The sequence below is a fragment of the Rutilus rutilus genome (assembly GCF_951802725.1).
Source record: "Rutilus rutilus genome assembly, chromosome: 8".
Classification (NCBI taxonomy): Eukaryota; Metazoa; Chordata; class Actinopteri; order Cypriniformes; family Leuciscidae; genus Rutilus; species Rutilus rutilus.
This window is the reverse complement of record NC_140222.1, coordinates 9,806,494-9,826,039: the sequence shown is the minus strand read 5'-3', so window position 1 is coordinate 9,826,039 and position 19,546 is coordinate 9,806,494. Positions and strand designations below refer to the sequence as shown.

Below are 19,546 nucleotides of genomic sequence, written 5' to 3'. Positions count from 1 at the left end.
GCTTTTAGTACAAAGGGTTCATGAACTGTATCTGTTTCAGTTTGGGTATGCCATTTCTGGGGATTTTTCAAAAGTGGGGTTGCAGCCTAACAGGTTAAAAACAAATCCAAAATAAATTTGACAAAACCAGCCGGTGTTCAATATATGCTTGTCTTAGCTCGATTCAAACCGGTAAGCTTGTAATAATATTTTTAAATCCAGTGGTACTGGTGGATTTCCACAGGAAATTTGAGCATGTCTTTGCGTTATTACGTCACATCTGTACACATAAAGAAGATGTCTCGGCAAGTAGGCTATATTGCGTGTGAGGATGTTGATTATAGCCAATTTGATGGTGGATCCAGAAAGGTTAAAACGACAATCACCAGTGACAACTGGAGATTCACCTGTTGTAAAATGCAAAAGACTTCGGACTTCAGAGTGGCTACAGAAAAAAAGTTACTGCAACTGGGCCCTTGTGAAAATAAGGATAAATATTGGAAGGGCTTTTGAGTTCACGCCACCCTTATGAGACCCTCCATCACTCCACCTGCTCTTATGAGACCCTCCATATCCACCGGCCCCCCAATTTCTCACTGTGCAAATGGTAATTCTGTTCTGCTGTCGTTAATGTCCTCGATCCAAGCAATCACTCTCAATTTCTTTTCCTGGTGTTGATACAGGACAGCTCCCAGTCCCTGATTTGATGCATCGGTGTGCAGTACAAAAGGATTTGTAAAGTCTGGGAACCCCACAGGCGGCTTGACTAGACAATCAATCAGTTTTTTGAGCGTTTCCTGATGTTGCTCCGTCCATTCAACCAAATGACTTGATGGACTTGATGGAACCACATGACTCTCGAAGTAAGTCCTTTTTTTTTTTGTATTTTGTTACTGTCGTTTTTCTGCAGATCATACAGGGAAAGCAATCCTCGTGAAATCTTTAATGTAAGGCCGGTAGTAACTTAACAAGCCTAAGACCTTCCTCAATTCTCCAACTGTGGTGGGTCTCTTTTCCTTCAGTGCTGTCACTTCTACATTATCTGCTGGATCCATCCTGCTCCTTTCCTTTGAAACTACCCTTCCCAAGTAGCGGACCTCATCTTTGAACAACTCACATTTCTCTGGCTTCAATTTCACTCCATGCGACCGCAGCCGCTGTAAGACTTTTCTTACCGCCTCAACGTGCTCATCAAAGGATTTAGTGAAGACTAAGGCCCAATCCCAATTCTATTTTATACCCCTTCGCCTACCCCTAACCCTTGCCCCTTGAAACAGAGTGTCAAGGCGTAGGGGTGAAAATATTCCCCTAAGAAATGGGACACCACTACTACACCGTTACATGTCATTATCCATGGTCATCATCGCTAGCGCCTACGTCACAGGAGATGCGCCAATGTTTATCACAAACTTCCAAGATGCCGTCGTCAGCTGTAGTCTTGCGTGAGTTACAGCTATTTTTTGTATTTTTCTTCTGAAGTTTGCAGAAAACAACGGAGATGACGATATCTTCGACGCCTAAAGCTGCGTTCACACCAAACACGAATAGAGCGTCTGGCGCGAGTGATTTCAATGTTAAGACGCGTTTACGCGCGTCTGGAGGTCTTGCGGCACGAATGAGGCGTTTGTTTAGTGCGGCGCGGTGGACGCGAATTCGCCTCATTCACGCGTCCACTTCGCTTCAAACTTCTGCTTTTTACACGCGTCATATTGTTAACGAACTTTAATGTTTTTTTTGCAACCGTTTCTTTGAAGAACATGACCGTAAATATGAACACAAGATTGAATGTGACAAAGAAAATGATTATTGACAGTCATGTTGCCTCTGTAGCTGGTGTATGCAGGTACATTTCTCATACCCCTTCGTTTGAAGTGTGGTCCCGAAAAATCTTCGTTTCAAGGGCTATCTGGCCCTTCCCCTTACCCCTACCCCTCCAACCAAAAGAGAATTGAGACAGCCCTACCCCTTCACGTGCACACGCAAAACAGAGGGGAAGGGGTAAGTGAAGGGGTAAGGGGTAGAATTGGGATTGGCCCTTAGATGTTGTCCAGGTAAGGTACACAAATGTCATCTCGTAGTCCTTCCAAGCATCCTTCCATGACCTGCTGGAATGCAGCAGGCGCATTCATGAGCCCGAAGGGTATACGGACCCATTCATATAACCCCAACCGTGTACAAAAGGCTGTCAACGGTCTACTTTCTGGTGCCATAAAACCTTAATGGTACACCTTTCCTTGGTCCAGTAAAGAGAAACATCTATTTCCTTCCAAGCCATCCAGTAATGTCCTGTATTCTGGGAATCGGTTGACGGTCAGGCACTGTTTTCCAGTTGAGGTCCCTGTAATCAGTACATCTTTTTTTTTTTCTGACACACAATTGGGCAAGAATAAGGCAAATTAGATTTTTCAATCCAACCCTGGGCGATCAAATCATGAAGATTGTAGGTCGAGTGTAGGTCTTTGGCACACCCGATGTCCTCATCTGATTTTGAGAAGGAATGACGTTCCTCTCGCAGCATTTGCCTGACTTTCTGTTGCTGTTCAAAAGACAAATGACACACGTCCACAGGTGGGTCCCACACACCTTCACCATTAGTCTCACACTAACTTGTTGGCTTCGCACTTTCATTAACACAGGCTGTTGTTACGACAGATGGCGCTGTCGCTGGTCTTTTGTCACCTTAACAAAATACTCACATGAACTTTCCGCTGTCACAAGGTTAATGAATGTTTGGACTTTACTTCTCCTCAAACTTGGTAAGGCACATCCAACAGTCTTGTTCAAGAGCCCTTTGCTCACATTTCTCTAATAAAATTATAATTTATATTTTATCTATATGGGTTATTGTTTGTTTTAAGTTATTGGCCTATCATTTTCTTCTTTTTTTACACAGCATACATTTATAACTGAACACACAAACAAACAAACAGCATTTGGACATTACCCTATAACAGGGATGGGCAACTTCGGTCCTTGAGGGCCACTGTCCTACAGAGTTTAGCTTCAACCCTAATCAAACACACCTGAGCAAGTTAATAAATGTCCTCAGGATTCCTAGAAAATTACAGGCAGGTGATTTTGTTCAAGGTTGAAGCTAAACTCTGTAGGACAGTGGCCCTCCAGGACCGAAGTTGCCCATCCCTGCCCTATACGTATGTTATTTCTAATAAAGTAAAAGAAGTAATGTACAAAATTATTCATAGATGTTATCCTGTAAATGCAACCATTAGAAGATATATTCATACTGTTTGTGATAAATGCACTTTTTGTAACACAACACTTGAAGATATTGAACGTTTATTTTTGTATTGCCCTTTTTCTATTTCTTTTTGGACTGACTTTAAAATAGACATGACAAAAAAAATTAAACAGATGTCTTAATTTAGAACCTCATGACATTTTACTTTGTTTCCAAAACCCATATTTTTCTGAAAAACAAAATGATATCATTAATCTTTTAATTATTTTGGCTGAGTTTTATATTCATAAGACAAAAATAACTCAAAAGAAACCCTCCTATATTACCTTTTATAACACTGATCTCACAATATACTATATATTCAAACATGAGATCACAAAACAAAAAGCTTATAAAAACAATACAAATTTTAAAACTTTTCAAATACATATAACTGCCCTGATATTATAAACTTTGATTTCTGTATTTACTTTTATTATTATTATTATTGTTATTATGTACATTTATACTTAAGTTGATGTTCTTATTCTTTGGTTTATATTTTGAATTGTATTTACAATGCCTTGTATTCATCTTGTTTTTTGTTGCATTGTACTTGAAATGTTTGTAATTTAGCTAAAGAAAAAAAAAAGAAAAAAAGAAAGAAAAAAAAAAAGAAACGATGGGCGCCGCCCTCTTAAGAATATTGTCTTTGAACTTCCGTTTTTGCGGTCGCTCTGTATATTCCCATGGCATTGCTGTCCAAGAGTAATAGCTTTTGAAGTGGATTTACTTAATGTAAAGTTAACGAAAGTTATCATGAGGATTGTAATGTTTAAAGCAGATGTATTAACAAATGTTATAGACCGAGAAGATTTTAAAACAAGCCGTTCATTCATAAATACGCAAGATTTTCTGTGAAAATACAGGAAGTCAAAAGACAACGAGCGCAGCGCTGAAAAGGGGCGGGGCTACATAAGGTCTATAGGACTCACATGTTCACCGCACCTGGTCATTCGCGAACGACCCATCACTAAAGGTGAGAGTTCCGCGAGTTGTGAGGTTAAGACTAAAAAGATAGCGATTTTATCTATTCAATTAGTGTGTTAAACTTATATCCAGTGTTTTGAAGGCTTTTTTTTTTTTTGGCTTGTGTTTTATACTATGTACAAGAGAAGTACGGTTATTTTTCATCTGAGCCTGCTTCCCAGCACAGCACGAAGCTTCGTTCATTATTGAGACTGAGAGTGAGAAACCAGACGGCTAACTAGCGTTTGACCGCAAATAGTCATCTGAGTTTAGTTTATTTCGAGGACAAGTAATTTCTGTGTCTGAAATAGTGCTCCTTGATCCGGACCAGGCCGCACTTTTATCCCCGCTGACATAGTGGAGAGAACCGCGCCGCCCTTCTGCCGACTACCGTGGAGGAAAATCGCGGAGTTCATAAGGCGTTCAGGTGATCTGTTGATTGGGGTTGTTTCATTAATATTAGTGTTTTTTGTTGTTGTTATTAATAATTATAAATAAAAATTACTAAGCCTATTTGGAGAGAGAGATGTTTATGTGACTATATGTCAGTCATCGTGTGATAATGAAAATATGACTAGGCCTAGACTACTTGTTCTGAGCAGGTCAGTGAACAGGCTGGCTAACAGACACTCGTGAAAAACTGATGCTAATTATCTGGGAAACATTTTCTAAGCTGTCAGTGTTTGTGTTAAACAAGTTGTGCATTTGTTGTAACATTAAAACAGGAGATCATGACTTACTCTGTGCTCGGAGTGGTTTCCTGACTGTGAACGAAACTTTCGAAAGACGGTTGTAGCAGAATCAAGTGAAACATATGCTTTTTTTCATTGCTTGTTGCGTTAAATCTCACCCAGATACAATAGTGCTATTTTCTGATTGGCTATTGTGTAGCCTCTTTCTTTCTTTTGAATTGCTGATAAGAGGCAGGCTCGACTAAAGAACCAGAACTCCCGGGGAGACGCGCTTGATTTCTGCCGGTTTCATAGTGAGCGCGGTGCGGCCAGAGAAATTTTGGGCGCTGCGGCAAATTAAATATATTATAAATAGTTTTTCCGCTTGTGAAATACAACGTGTGGCGGAGTGCGTGACAAAAGTGACTATCACGCTCAGTGCGTTCCATGGGTAAGTGAATGAATACCATTTAATGTGAAATTCATTCCGGTTATTTGCCTATTGCTGAGACCGTGAAATAGTTAAAGTCCAACTGAAATCAAGATTGACCCTACTTTGTTAGCGCATATTACTAGTCTTAGGCCGTGTGTCCACCAAAGCGTTTTTACTCGCGGCTGGCGTGTTTTTTCAATTGTTTTCAATGGGAGCGCCGCGTTTTTAAAACGCCATGAGCGTAACGAGGCGCTGAGCGTCTTTTTCACGCTGAAGCGCTGAGCGTTCGGCGTTTTTTACTGGTCGCCGAGAGTTGAAGAATTCAACTTTTGGTAAAACGCAGCGCTCATCACTGTCACTTTTTACCCAACCGTCCAATCACAGTGGGGGAGGGGCGGGACTAATACCACACCGACCAACCGCGTCCGCCCGCCACACGATTATGCTTGTACAACGTCAACAGATGACAACAACAAGCATAATAACGGAACAAAATCAAGAGCCAGATAAAATACATTACATTGTATTGACATTTTAATATAGAATCAACACAGAAACAAAATATGAGTGAAATGAGATACTAGTAAGACTTTCGCGGATATTCCGTATCATAACAAGCAAAGTGTCTCGGTCTCAACCGTCTTAACTGAAAAAACGCTGCGCTGCCAAAACGCTCTCAAGCGCCCATAGCTGAGCGTTTTTAGCAGGGCGCCTAGCGTTTTCAGCTGGCAGCGGACGCGGTTGGTCGGTATAGTATTAGTCCCACCCCTCCTCCACTGTGATTGGACGGTTGGGTAAAAAGTGACAGTGATGAGCGCTGCGTTTTACCAAAAGTTGAACATTCTTCAACTCTCGGCGACCAGTAAAAAACGCCGAACGCTCAGCGCTTCAGCGTGAAAAAGACGCTCAGCGCCTCGTTACGCTCATGGCGTTTTAAAAACGCGGCGCTACCATTGAAAGCAATTGAAAAAACACGCCAGCCGCGAGTAAAAACGCTTTGGTGGACACACGGCCTAATGGTGAAAAATTAATCCGTGCAAGTTAATACACAGAACAAAATTGTTTGCCGTCGTTATCTTTCAGAGATGGAGAGCAGGAGCGCTAGAGTGTCTGCCCTATAGACTGTAAAAAATAGGTCTGCCCTCTGTTCAATATTCCTTTTCACTGGGAAATGCGTCATGACACTGGAGAAAAGTCGTTTGCAACTTCCGGTTCACACGGACTTTAAACGGTATTTTAAGAGGTATTTATCAATGTAAAATACACATCAGACTTGATGATTCAATACAGTCTTAATTGAATCACTATTCATTTTATTTTATTATTGTTTCCTTTTTTGTTTTAATAAATCCTATTGTTAACTTCTTTAAACTTACCTTTTGTGTGGATTGAGGCTATGTTCACACTTAGCGTCTTTTTTCAAACTGCCAGCGTCTGTTCTACATTATACCCTATGGAGTAAACCGTTTTTTCAAAAAAGTCCTGAGCGCTTTTTTAGACGCCACCGCCGGCGTCTTTTTCTGCAGCTCAGAGCGTCTTTTTAAGTTGAAAAAAGTTCAACTTTTCTGAAAAGAACGCCCTACGTCAAGCACCTTTTTGACAGCTGACCAATGACAAGCGAGTAGCGAGACCTGTCGTTTCCATAACAACAAAAACAATAAGAAAAAATGGAGCACCATACAGTTTCCTTCCCCGTATAATGTCGTGCACCCACAAACGTCTTTGTGAACCGACATTCTCCTCCCTGGTAACTTCAAAAGCCAACGCAAGAGCCAACTTTCTCTTTCTCGACATTTTTTGCATCACACAGCACTAGGCTACTGTTGCAGCTGTTGTTATAGCAACAAAAGACGCGCTCGGCTGCTGTTTGTAACCGAACGCTGCCAGCGTTTTGTTTTTTTTTTTTGCTAAAAAAACGCCGTTGTCAACTTTTTCTTGTCAAAAAAGACGCTAAGGCCGTGTGTCCACCAAAGCGTTATTAGCCAGCTGAAAACGCTAGGCGCTCTGCTAAAAGCGCTCAGCTGTGGGCGCTTGAGAGCGTTTTGGTAGCGCAGCGTTGTTTCAGTTGAGACGGTTGAGACCGAGACACTTTGCTTGTTATGATACGGAATATCCGCAAAAGTCTTACTAGTATCTCATTTCACACATATTTTGTTTCTGTGTTGAGTCTATATTAAAATGTATATTAAATACTATATACTAATACTGTATACTATATTAAAATTCTCTGGCTCTTGATTTTGTTCCGTTATTATGCTTGTTGTTATCTGTTGACGTTGTACAAGCAGAATCATGTGGCGGACGCGGTTGGTCAGTGTGGTATTAGTCCCGCCCCTCCTCCACTGTGATTGGACGGTTGGGTAAAAAGTGACAGTGATGAGCGCTGCGTTTTACCAAAAGTTGAACATTTTTCAACTCTCGGCGACCAGTAAAAAACGCCGAACGCTCAGCGCTTCAGCGTGAAAAAGACGCTCAGCGCCTCGTTACGCTCATGGCGTTTTAAAAACGCGGCGCTCCCATTGAAAACAATTGAAAAAACACGCCAGCCGCGAGTAAAAACGCTTTGGTGGACACACGGCTTAAGTGTGAACATAGCCTGAGGGTGTTTTTCTCTGTTGGGTTAGTAGGCAACTAGAGTAATAGGAGAGACAATAATAAAGTCGAGAGACATTGTTTAGAACCTGGGTGCTCCGCCCTATTAAAGGTTAAGGGTAGGGTGCGCTACACTTTATATTTGTGTTACCAGTGATCTGAACACGTTATCTGTGTCTGTGATGTATATAGTACAGTCATTTTATGAAAAAAAGGTTGAACAAATTGCAAACTCAACTGATTTTGTATCCTCAATATGTCCCGAGTAAGGAAAAAAAGAAGTCCCGAAGAATCCCATTAGGGGAAAGTTTTGAAAAAGACCCAAATATAGCCTACTCATACGCCTATTCATTCTTTTACTCACACAGTAAATTTGAAATCCGGAAATCAACACCAATAGAGTTAATTTCAACACTTTAAAAGTGTGTATATGGGAACCACCCACAAAGTGTTAGTTCAACACTTTCAAAAGTGTTGCCTCTCGCAACACCGACACAGTGTTACAATATGAACACTAAGAGAGTAAAATATTAACACCAATGCAGATAACAACACTGTTACAGAGCTGGGCCTGGGTGCAGTTAAAATTTTACACTCTTCTGGTGTTGACCTAACATTTATCACAAACCTTATAGGAGTCAAATATTACACCATCCTGGTGTTGATGAAACACATTTTTACAAATAAAAACACTAAGGGAGTTACCAGTTTTTCTTATTAGTGTTCTGCATTACCCACTTTAAAGAACTGTTAAATAATTTAATCTGAAAAGAATAAATTCAATTTGAAATAAACGCATCACTCTACATTACTCTTTCAAACCTTTATTTCAAAACAATCCAGAAAGTTAAATTGTAACCTCAGTCTGGGATCATAGTAGAATTCTGTTCATTGTTAAGTTAAAAATAAAGGCAAAATGCAAAGAGTTGTTTTAACAAACAATTTTTTTATTAACTACCAAGCCCCTTCACATCATAGGTTAACTTTTAAAATAAATGATGAAGGCACAATATGGGCATTTGTCACAAGAATTATATGAAAGCTGCTTATTCAAATGGTATGTAATACCTTAAGTCCTGTACATGTCAGTGAATGTAAGCTCTGTGTCAGTGAAGTTGATTCAGTACCTTCGACTTTGCAACAGTACAGCAGTGCTTGGGTCAACAACATTCAGCAGATGAAAAACAATTGCAGAATATGAGTGGATCAGTTGTGTCCAGTTGCCAACAGTAAAGTACAGTGCATAGTTGTTTCACAGAGCAGGAAAGGCTGTGCATATCCAATTTTCTCGAAAAATCCTGGAGTGCTGGATCCCTAGACAACACAAAACCAGACCAATTAAAAATAAATACAATTTGTGTTTTATAAATACAGCAAGTTTATGGTGGAAAAAGTTCAGCCATCTAAGGCCGTGTGTCCACCAAAGCGTTTTTACTCGCGGCTGGCGTGTTTTTTCAATTGTTTTCAATGGTAGCGCCGCGTTTTTAAAACGCCATGAGCGTAACGAGGCGCTGAGCGTCTTTTTCACGCTGAAGCGCTGAGCGTTCGGCGTTTTTTACTGGTCGCCGAGAGTTGAAGAATGTTCAACTTTTGGTAAAACGCAGCGCTCATCACTGTCACTTTTTACCCAACCGTCCAATCACAGTGGAGGAGGGGCGGGACTAATACCATACCGACCAACCGCGTCCGCCACATGATTCTGCTTGTACAACGTCAACAGATGACAACAACAAGCATATAACGGAATAAAATCAAGAGCCAGATAAAATACATTACATTGTATTGACATTTTAATATAGAATCAACACAGAAACAAAATATGTGTGAAATGAGATACTAGTAAGACTTTCGCGGATATTCCGTATCATAACAAGCAAAGTGTCTCGGTCTCAACCGTCTCAACTGAAAAAACGCTGCGCTGCCAAAACGCTCTCAAGCGCCCACAGCTGAGCGTTTTTAGCAGAGCGCCTAGCGTTTTCAGCTGGCTAATAACGCTTTGGTGGACACACGGCCTTAGACTTTTGTGACTCAAACAAGAAACTATTTTGGTTAGATTAAGACTTGAATTTACTGATTTCCAAGTAAATTAAAGACTTAATTCATCCAAAAATTTGTATTCTGTCATTAATTATTCACCCTCATGTTTTTCCAAACCAGTAAGAGTTTTGCTCATCTTTGGAACACTTAATGATGATATTTTTAAAGGGTTAGTTCACCCACAAATGAAAACTGTCATTAATGACTCACCCTCATGTCGTTCCAAGCCCGTAAGACCTCCGTTCATCTTCGGAACACAGTTTAAGATATTTTAGATTTAGTCCGAGAGCTTTCTGTCCCTCCATTGAAAATGTATGCACGGTATACTGTCCTTGTCCAGAAAGCTAATAAAGACATCATCAAAGTAGTCCATGTGACATCAGTTGGGTTAGTTAGAATTTTTTGAAGCATCAAAAATACATTTTGGTCCAAAAATAACAAAAACTACGACTTTATTCAGCATTGTATTCTCTTCCGTGTCTGTTGTCAATCAATGACGTCCGTATCGAGTCAAAGAAGATGTCGCCTTTGAAAAAAGTTTCGTCTCATTTAAGCGTGCGGAGCATTTAAATATCGCTATAAATCAATATGTTATAAAATACATTGTAAATGAGTTAAAACACTTACTTTCGTCGTTTCCCTGTTAAAAAGCAACATCATCCTGGACTGCTCCGCTTAGCGCGTCATGGAAAATGTCCCTCTGAGAGCGGTTTAGCAGTGCACAGCACATACATATTTTTATAAAACAATATGATGTTATAAAATGCATGTATAAATGCGATAAAACACTTAATTGATGCGTTTTCCCTCCTCGTATGCCTTGCATCGCGAGTCAAAGAAAATGGCGTCTTTGAAAAAAGTTTCAGATCGTTTGGATCGCGCCCAGATCGCGCCCAGCGCGTAAATGTCCCGGATGTAACTAATTACACTCTCTCTGTGTTATTAATTTAACTCCACCAGCCAGAGGGTGCGGTTTACACTAGCAGTGTTAATCCCTTGAAATTCAACACCAGAAAATGAACTCTTTACTCTAAAAGTCCTTAACACCAGGATTTCAACACTGGAGATTTTACTGTGCATGTGAATAGGGCAAAAATTGTAACCTTTAGATATCACCATGAACATTACTGAGTTGATTACTTGCATCAAGACAAACAAAAATTGTATTACAAGTTTTTTGAAATTGTTTGTTAACATGGACAAACGGTGCATAATCTAATTACGTATATGCTAATTTGCATAAATACCACAACAGATCTAAACATTGTGTATAGCCAGGTGAAAATATCTTGTTGACACATAACAGTAAAATACTCAATGTTAAGGTCTGAATGGAACCCATTTAGGCTACCCATGAGCATTAATACTAATGGCGCTTTTCCACTGCATGTTACGGTACGGCTCAGTTCGGCACGGCTCACTTATGGCGCATTTCCACTGCACGGTACGGTACGGCTCGCTTCGGCTCGCTTTAAATGGTACCACCTCTGTTGAGGTTCCAAGCGTACCGTACCGATACTAAAATGTGACGTGAAAACACTGCAGATCACTGATTGGTTGGACAGAATCATCTCTACCAGCCTCATTGTATTTAGACACTAAACCCGCTAGATTTAAATAGCCAGTAGACAACAGCCAACACTGTAGCGCCTGTTTTAAAAGTATTTGCTTCAAAAAAAGAGTATAAACTTCAAAAAAAGAAATGGCTGAATAGTGGTCAGTGGACGAGCGGCAGACGTTCCTCTCGTTGGTTGCCAAGGAGCGGATGGGGAAACACGGAATGAAAAATTCGCATTTAATTTGATGATTTCATGGCAGTAGAGACGGCAACTATAACGATCAGTCCCACCCACTTTAAAGCAGTACTAACTGCAGTGGAAAAGCAACCGAGCTAAAGCGAACCGAACCGTGCCGTACTGAGTCGAGTCGTACCACGCAGTGGAAAAGCGAAGCAAGCCGAACCGTTCCGCGCCGAGTCGAGCCGAACCGGGCCGTACCATGCAGTGGAAAAGCGCCAATAGAGGCAGGAAGAAGTACTTTAAACCAGCCTGAAACCTCACTTATGACTGAGCCCCAAACTTTTACAGGTTTGTGGGTTTGTAAGTCTTGCAGAATTGTTCATAAGCTTAATGACTTAAAGCTTCTAAACTCTTGCATTGTTTATGCACTGATACCATAAACCAGGTAATTGACTATGTCAGGGTGTGTGAAAGGTGGTTGTGCTTCTGGGTCTTTCGTCCATTCACATACACTCACCTAAAGGTTTATTAGGAACACCATACTAATACTGTGTTTGACCCCCTTTCGCTTTCAGAACTGCCTTAATTCTACGTGGTATTGATTCAACAAGGTGCTGAAAGCATTCTTTAGAAATGTTGGCCCATATTGATAGGATAGCATCTTGCAGTTGATGGACATTTGTGGGATGCACATCCAGGGCACGAAGCTCCCGTTCCACCACATCCCAAAGATGCTCTATTGGGTTGAGATCTGGTGACTGTGGGGGCCATTTTAGTACAGTGAACTCATTGTCATGTTCAAGAAACCAATATGAAATGATTCGAGCTTTGTGACATGGTGCATTATCCTGCTGGAAGTAGCCATCAGAGGATGGGTACATGGTGGTCATAAAGGGATGGACATGGTCAGAAACAATGCTCAGGTAGGCCGTGGCATTTAAACGATGCCCAATTGGCACTAAGGGGCCTAAAGTGTGCCAAGAAAACATCCCCCACACCATTACACCACCACCACCAGCCTGCACAGTGGTAACAAGGCATGATGGATCCATGTTCTCATTCTGTTTACGCCAAATTCTGACTCTACCATCTGAATGTCTCAACAGAAATCGAGACTCATCAGACCAGGCAACATTTTTCTAGTCTTCAACTGTCCAATTTTGGTGAGCTTGTGCAAATTGTAGCCTCTTTTTCCTATTTGTAGTGGAGATGAGTGGTACCCGGTGGGGTCTTCTGCTGTTGTAGCCCATCCGCCTCAAGGTTGTGCGTGTTGTGGGTTCACAAATGCTTTGCTGCATACCTTGGTTGTAACGAGTGGTTATTTCAGTCAAAGTTGCTCTTCTATCAGCTTGAATCAGTCGGCCCATTCTCCTCTGACCTCTAGCATCAACAAGGCATTTTCGCCCACAGGACTGACGCATACTGGATGTTTTTCCCTTTTCACACCATTCTTTGTAAACCCTAGAAATGGTTGTGCGTGAAAATCCCAGTAACTGAGCAGATTGTGAAATACTCAGACCGGCCCGTCTGGCACCAACAACCATGCCACACTCAAAATTGCTTAAATCACCTTTCTTTCCCATTCTGACATTCAGTTTGGAGTTCAGGAGATTGTCTTGACCAGGACCACACCCCTAAATGCATTGAAGCAACTGCCATGTGATTGGTTGATTAGATAATTGCATTAATGAGAAATTGAACAGGTGTTCCTAATAATCCTTTAGGTGAATAAATATATATATATATATATATATATATATATATATATACATATACATATATATATATATATATATACATATATATATATATATATATACATATATATATATATATATATATATATATATATATATTAATATAATATAATTATATATATATATATATATATATAAAACAGTTAATAAGTGATACAGATGATTGCTTAAATTAAACATTTATTGAACACAAGCCTCTCCAATCAGTGCACTTGTATAAAAAAATAAGAAAATATGTAGCCTATACGTTAAATATTAAATGCACAAAACAGGTCATCAAAAATCTAGACTGTCAAATAAAGTTTTAGATGAACAAACTTAAATAAATTAATAATTAATTATAAGAATGGGTTATAGTAATAACTTGCTTGTAGGTTTAAAATTCTTCATACGGCACATTTATTGTTCAACAAAAAATATTTTAGAAATATGTATATTTTTGTTATAATTATTGCTCTCCTATTCTATTGTGCTCTGGCGTTTTTTTTTTTGTTTGTTTTTGCGCATGTGTGCGCGCAAGGGTGATCCTCGCTCCGATGCGGTAACTCTCTCGAAGAATGCTCGATCAACATCAGCCATTTTGCAAACACACAACCGCCTAGCACTTGCCCCTCCCACAAGAAGCTGATTTCGCCTCAGACGTGTCAATTTCTCTTCAATCTTTTGCTTTTCATGCGCGGCAACTCTATTTGTGTTTGGTGTGAACACACAGTAAGAGTGTTCAATATTCTATTTAAATATCTTAAAGACACAGAGTTAATGGACAGGATTTAAGACGTATATGTAATTTTGTAAAATTTATGTTTGTCTGTTTGTTTTGTTTTTTTGATGTAGTTTTCCTCAACGTCAATGCTCCAGATTCCATCCCAGTAGGTGGTGGAATATGCCATACCGCCATAAAACATTAAAGAAGTTCAGATGGAGAAAATGACTGGCTGTTTTGTGCTCCTTACCCTCTGTAAGTAAAGCAGTGATGATTCTTTACTAATATGGCAGGTTGTATAAACAGTTTAGACTAAGTTAGTCATTAATTCTTTTCACAAAGACTTATATGACTTATGTCATTAATGTTCAAAGTTAGTTACATGAAAAGATAGGCTGGTCAGTCCAAAAGGTAGGCTTGGCTCTGCTAGGTGGTCGAACTAGTTCTTACGAAAGGGGCAGCAGAGCCCCACCAAAACATTTATCCACAACTTGTAATATTATAGAAAAAAAAAGAAAAGGCAATAAATGCTATACTCATCTCTGTGAAAAGGTTAAAAAAAGAACTGCCAAAAAATCAATGGATCATTATAGAACCTGTAAGTTCAATGTTAACTTTTTTTGATAGTTGAAAGTTCATATTTGCACTTAGGCAATGATGAGTTAGGCAAGGATGCTGACATCTCAGGGCGTTTGTTTCCCAAAAGCATCATAGAGACCACTGGTGGCATCTTACTGTGCGTTCACAGTCACACCGCTGCCGGCGAGAGCGTCACAATTATGGCTTGCTGCCATGCCAACAACGCTGTATTTTTTTAGTTATTATTACTTAAAACAACCCAGCTGCAGTTTGATTGATATTACCGGTACTTGGAATGCACAATAAATAAAAACATCATTTATGAAAATTTAAAAGAACGGAGTGATCTGTTTTTGCAAATAAACTCTTCCGTTTTAAATTTCCCAATCGGGAGAGGGTGTGCAGTTTTTAAATGTTTTTATAAATGTTCATGATATATATTTTGGCTGCACTTGAGTTAAAAAAAGTAACTGGCTCTGTAAACTTGCCGCATATAATGTAAATATCAATAAATCGATTGATATAGCCCTGAATCGAATCGTATCTTTGATTTGTTATCTTTAGAATAGCAAATATCGTATCGCTGGCTGAGATCGTATCATCATAACTTTATTGACAAAGTAACTAGCTTTACGTTCAAGTTCAAGGGTCACTCTTCCACCGTAAATTGATGCGTACATCTGTCTGCCAGAAGCTAGTTCTTTTAATCGAGAAAGTTTTAAATATGGATATTTTTCTTACACAAAGCATCGCTTTACTTCAGAAGACCTTTATTAACCCCAGAGACTCGAATCATGAATGGATGCGCTTTGATGGACTTTCAAAGACAGACAGCCATTCACTCCCATTATAAAGCTTGGAAGAGCCAGGACATTTTTTTTTTAATATAACTCTGATTGTATTCGTCTGAAAGAAGAATGTCAAAAACACAGTACACTTAAGATGGCTTCAGGGTGAGTAAATCATGGACTAATTTTAATTTTTGCGTGAACTATCCCTTTAAATGCATGGGACACATCGTATAGGCTATTATAGGGAAACCCGTCACAGCGGCTTGCAAACAGGAACTAATGTTTGGTCGGAAACAAAGTTTACAGGACTACGTTCTCTGGAGTCTTCTCAAGCGGAGCACTTCTACATTCCGATTGGTTTCCGCGGAACCCCGTCATAGCTCATTACCATAAAGTTGACCTGACTTCAAATTTCCTATGCCCACACAGTGTTTGATTTATTGTTGAGTAGATGATGATCCGGTCTGATGTACACCTTGAACGTGTTTTATAAATGTGTCTGGGATTACAGTGCAGAACTCTGTATTCTGTTCTAGCCTATATTCTGAACTGATAAATAATAATTCTTTATACTACTTTCAGTAGGATCTTTGTATATTTAGGTTTTCTATATATAAAAGAAAGCTGTGAAAGAACGGTTCTGTCATTTGTGTCTACCAGTTTTGTCAAGCTCTAACGCATTTCTGAAACGCATGATTTCATGTCCTCACAAACATAAAGTAGCTGTTTATTTGTTTCTGCACTGCAGGTGTGTTTGGTGTTACAGATGAAGAGAAGTCGGTGCCAGTGCCAGTGCCAGTGTCAGTGTCAGTGATGATGGGAGGTTCAGTCACTCTAAACACTAGTGTTTCCAAACAACAACATGAACCAGTGCTGTTTTTTTTCAACGACACTCGCATAGCTATGATCAACGGAGAGGCCAGTAAGAGCTGTTTATATGATGGAGAAGACGGGAGATTCAGAGACAGACTGGAGGTGGACTATGAGACCGGATCTCTGACCATCAGAGACATCACAACTGAACATGCTGGACGTTATGAAGCAAATATCATCCAAAGCAAGAGCTCAGGAACCAGCCAAAGCTTGAACAGAAACAGCAAGTGTGACTCCACAAAAACTAACAAAAAAAACAGCAACATGGGCACCACATTCAAAATATTTAGCGTGACTGTCAGTGGTGAGTCAATCAATGTAATTACTCTGAAGTATTTTGCAGATTGAATACTGTAAATTAATTTTTTTTTTTCATTTTGGACTGTTTTAAGAGGGACTATCAGATCTGTTTACTCTTTCCCTGTATGTTATTGCTCATGTACATAACCGGTTTTACTGTACAAACAGATTTCTGTCATAGTAATCAACTTTAAACAGATATTCAACTTTCATTGCCAAGCTGTTCGTTTAATTGCAACATATATAGTTAAAAACTGTATTTCTATTCTGGTAAAAAAATAAACTGACACTCTATGACAGGGATAGGCAACTTCGGTCCTGGAGGGCCACTGTCCTGTAGAGTTTAGCTTCAGCCCTGATAAAAACTCACCTGTCTATCTAGTAATCCTGAAAGCATTGATTGCCTTGTTCAGGTGTGTTTAATTAGGGTTGGAGCTAAACTCTGCAGGACAGTGGCCCTCCAGGACCGGAGTTGCCCATCCCTGCTCTATGACAAGTCATATTTAGGAGAAATATTCTGTAAATACTTCATACAATGTTTTTGAAAATGAGTAATTGTTTTTTTAAGAACCTTTTTCTGAATGCTTTACATTTTTCATCATAACTGATCATTCTGACTTGTGATGTTTCCTTATCTTGTTCAGCAATGCTGATACTAGTGATGAGTGATATTAGTATTAGTGATTAATATTAGTGATGAGCTGCCACAGGGAGCTTGTTCAGGTTTTTTTTTTTTTTTTTTTTTTTTTTTTAAATGCAGCTGCAAATGAAGAGAAAAGCCATAATTATCCATAGTTTCTTTTCTTTCTAATCTGTGTTTTGTATTTCTTTATTTCTATTCTCTTGTGTTTTCCAGCTGCTGATCTTGGTAAGGCAGATCCCAATAAGGAAATAAAAGAGCCAGAGACCGGCAAGAGTATGTTTCATTCTTTTTTGTAATTTATATTCATCCTTTGTCCCAATTTAAAATAAATTGAACAAAAAATGTATGTTCTTAAGGCAAGGCAAGTTTATTTATAGACCATTTTATACAAAAGATAATTCAAAGTTTTTACGTAATTTTTTTTTTTTTTTTTAGTAATCAAAAAGATTCATGGCTAAAAAGAAAATATTAAAAAAGATAAAATAATGTTAAAAGAAGGTATACACCATTAAAATTAATTGCAGGGAAAAGGGCTTAAAATAAACAGTACAGTAGAAAATCAGTGTTTAATCAATGCACTGTTACGTTTTCAATCAAGTAGCTTTGAATGGGGTATTTCCAGGGATAATGGTAGAAACACAGTCAGATTCACTCACACTAATGTCTGTTTCTCTTTAGCTGATCCAGCTTCAGGTCTGTCTCCAGGTCCTGTTGCAGGAATAGTTGTTGCTGTTCTGGTGTTTGCAGGTGTAACTGCTGCTGGTGTGATTTACCATTGCCACTGGAGCTCTAGAAGGGGCAAGTATCACCTACAGATACTGTATTGAGAGGAAACATTCTTTCATGTTGCAAAATTGATGTTTATTTGTGTTTATTTGTCAAAGCAGGGGTTCCGTAGAAAATCCACATATGAGGTAAAATACTGCACTACTGTAGTGTGTATGTATAGATCTGTGTTTGATTTCACTTGCACTGAAAAACTCATCCCGATAGGGAAATAAACATTTCAAATAGGATCTCATTCACTGATTGATGACAGATATGCTGATTTTCTGTAGCTGTAAACAGCACTAATTTCTTTTATCATCTGTGATTTGTTGCTTTCTTAGACAGAGAAAGATGCATGATCTGAGAGGATCGCTACAGCAATATTATTCCCATAGAATAATATCAGCTACAACAAACGTATCCTATAATATTCCTCTAAAATCATTTATGGGAAAATGAGCTGAAACATGAAATGATTTGCAGGTTTCTTATTAATGATAAAGCACTTACTGTTGGCTGTTATGACACAGTTCAGAACTTTCACTTTCTCTTTTAAAAAAAGTAATGATATTAATATCTGTAATATTTACAGACACTTTTGAAACTTGAATGACTTGAATTGCACTTTTATTGTTGTTGGTTCTGGAAGTTAAAGTCCTCATAATTTTCTCCAGATAGAAAAATGTTTTTAATCATTCTGTATAAACTTTTAAGATTTACTGTGATGTCTGAAGTTAAGGTATATGGATCTGCTGAAGCCTTCAGTCAGTATTCAACATAAGTAACCAAATGTATTTCATTGACAAATTACACAATAGAATTTGTATTACCCATAACCCTGAAGAATCCATCTTTACATATTAAAACCAATATATGCCACAATATTTATGACATCTGTTCTGTTTTCTCCATTTTACCTCTTGAAGCTCTGACGTCATTGACCCAGGGGGGCAATCATTCGGAAAACATTTAAGCTTCCCCGGGCGCCGCCATTGATTAGCGGACCATCACCTGCTGTTAGCATTCCATTGACTCCCATTCATTTTGACGTCACTTTGACAGTGAATAACTTTACATCTGAGGCATTTAAACACTCAATTTTTCCATTATTTCTAAAGAAACACGAAAATGTATAAAAGGCTCCATTACCTTGTATCTTACGTTATGGCCCCGTAGAAGCAGTTTTTGTAAAAATAGGCTAAAGATTGCGTCATAACCACGCGACTCTCTGTCGCACAGTAGAGAGATTACCGTATGGACAGGAGGAGAAGCTCGCGGGCAATTGGGGGACGTGGAGGCAAAATGACAAAGTAATTAATCAGAATACTTAGCAAAAGTTTCTCCTGCTCCTAGTGCAGGGATAGACAACTCCGGTCCTGCAGAGCTTAGCTCCAAACCTAATTAAACACACCTGAACCAGTCAATCAGTGTTTTCAGGATTACTATATAGATACAGGCATGTGAGTTTTTATCA

General features: G+C 39.1%; 2 protein-coding genes across 2 annotated transcripts in view; one reads left to right on the top strand and one right to left on the bottom strand.

The window, feature by feature from the left end:
- LOC311294946 (uncharacterized protein) overlaps positions 1–19,546 on the bottom strand; it is a 424,344-nt gene that overhangs the window by 346,824 nt on the left and 57,974 nt on the right. The gene's annotated exons all lie outside the window — the stretch shown is intronic.
- Positions 3,886–18,952, top strand: LOC311296205 (uncharacterized protein). The gene is made up of 7 exons (XM_084417882.1): positions 3,886–4,196; positions 14,250–14,373; positions 16,237–16,665; positions 17,518–17,577; positions 17,983–18,102; positions 18,192–18,218; positions 18,414–18,952. The coding sequence occupies exons 2-6, from the start codon at positions 14,334–14,336 to the stop codon at positions 18,200–18,202; spliced, it is 660 nt and encodes a 219-aa protein (XP_084274008.1). The 5' UTR covers positions 3,886–4,196; positions 14,250–14,333; the 3' UTR covers positions 18,203–18,218; positions 18,414–18,952.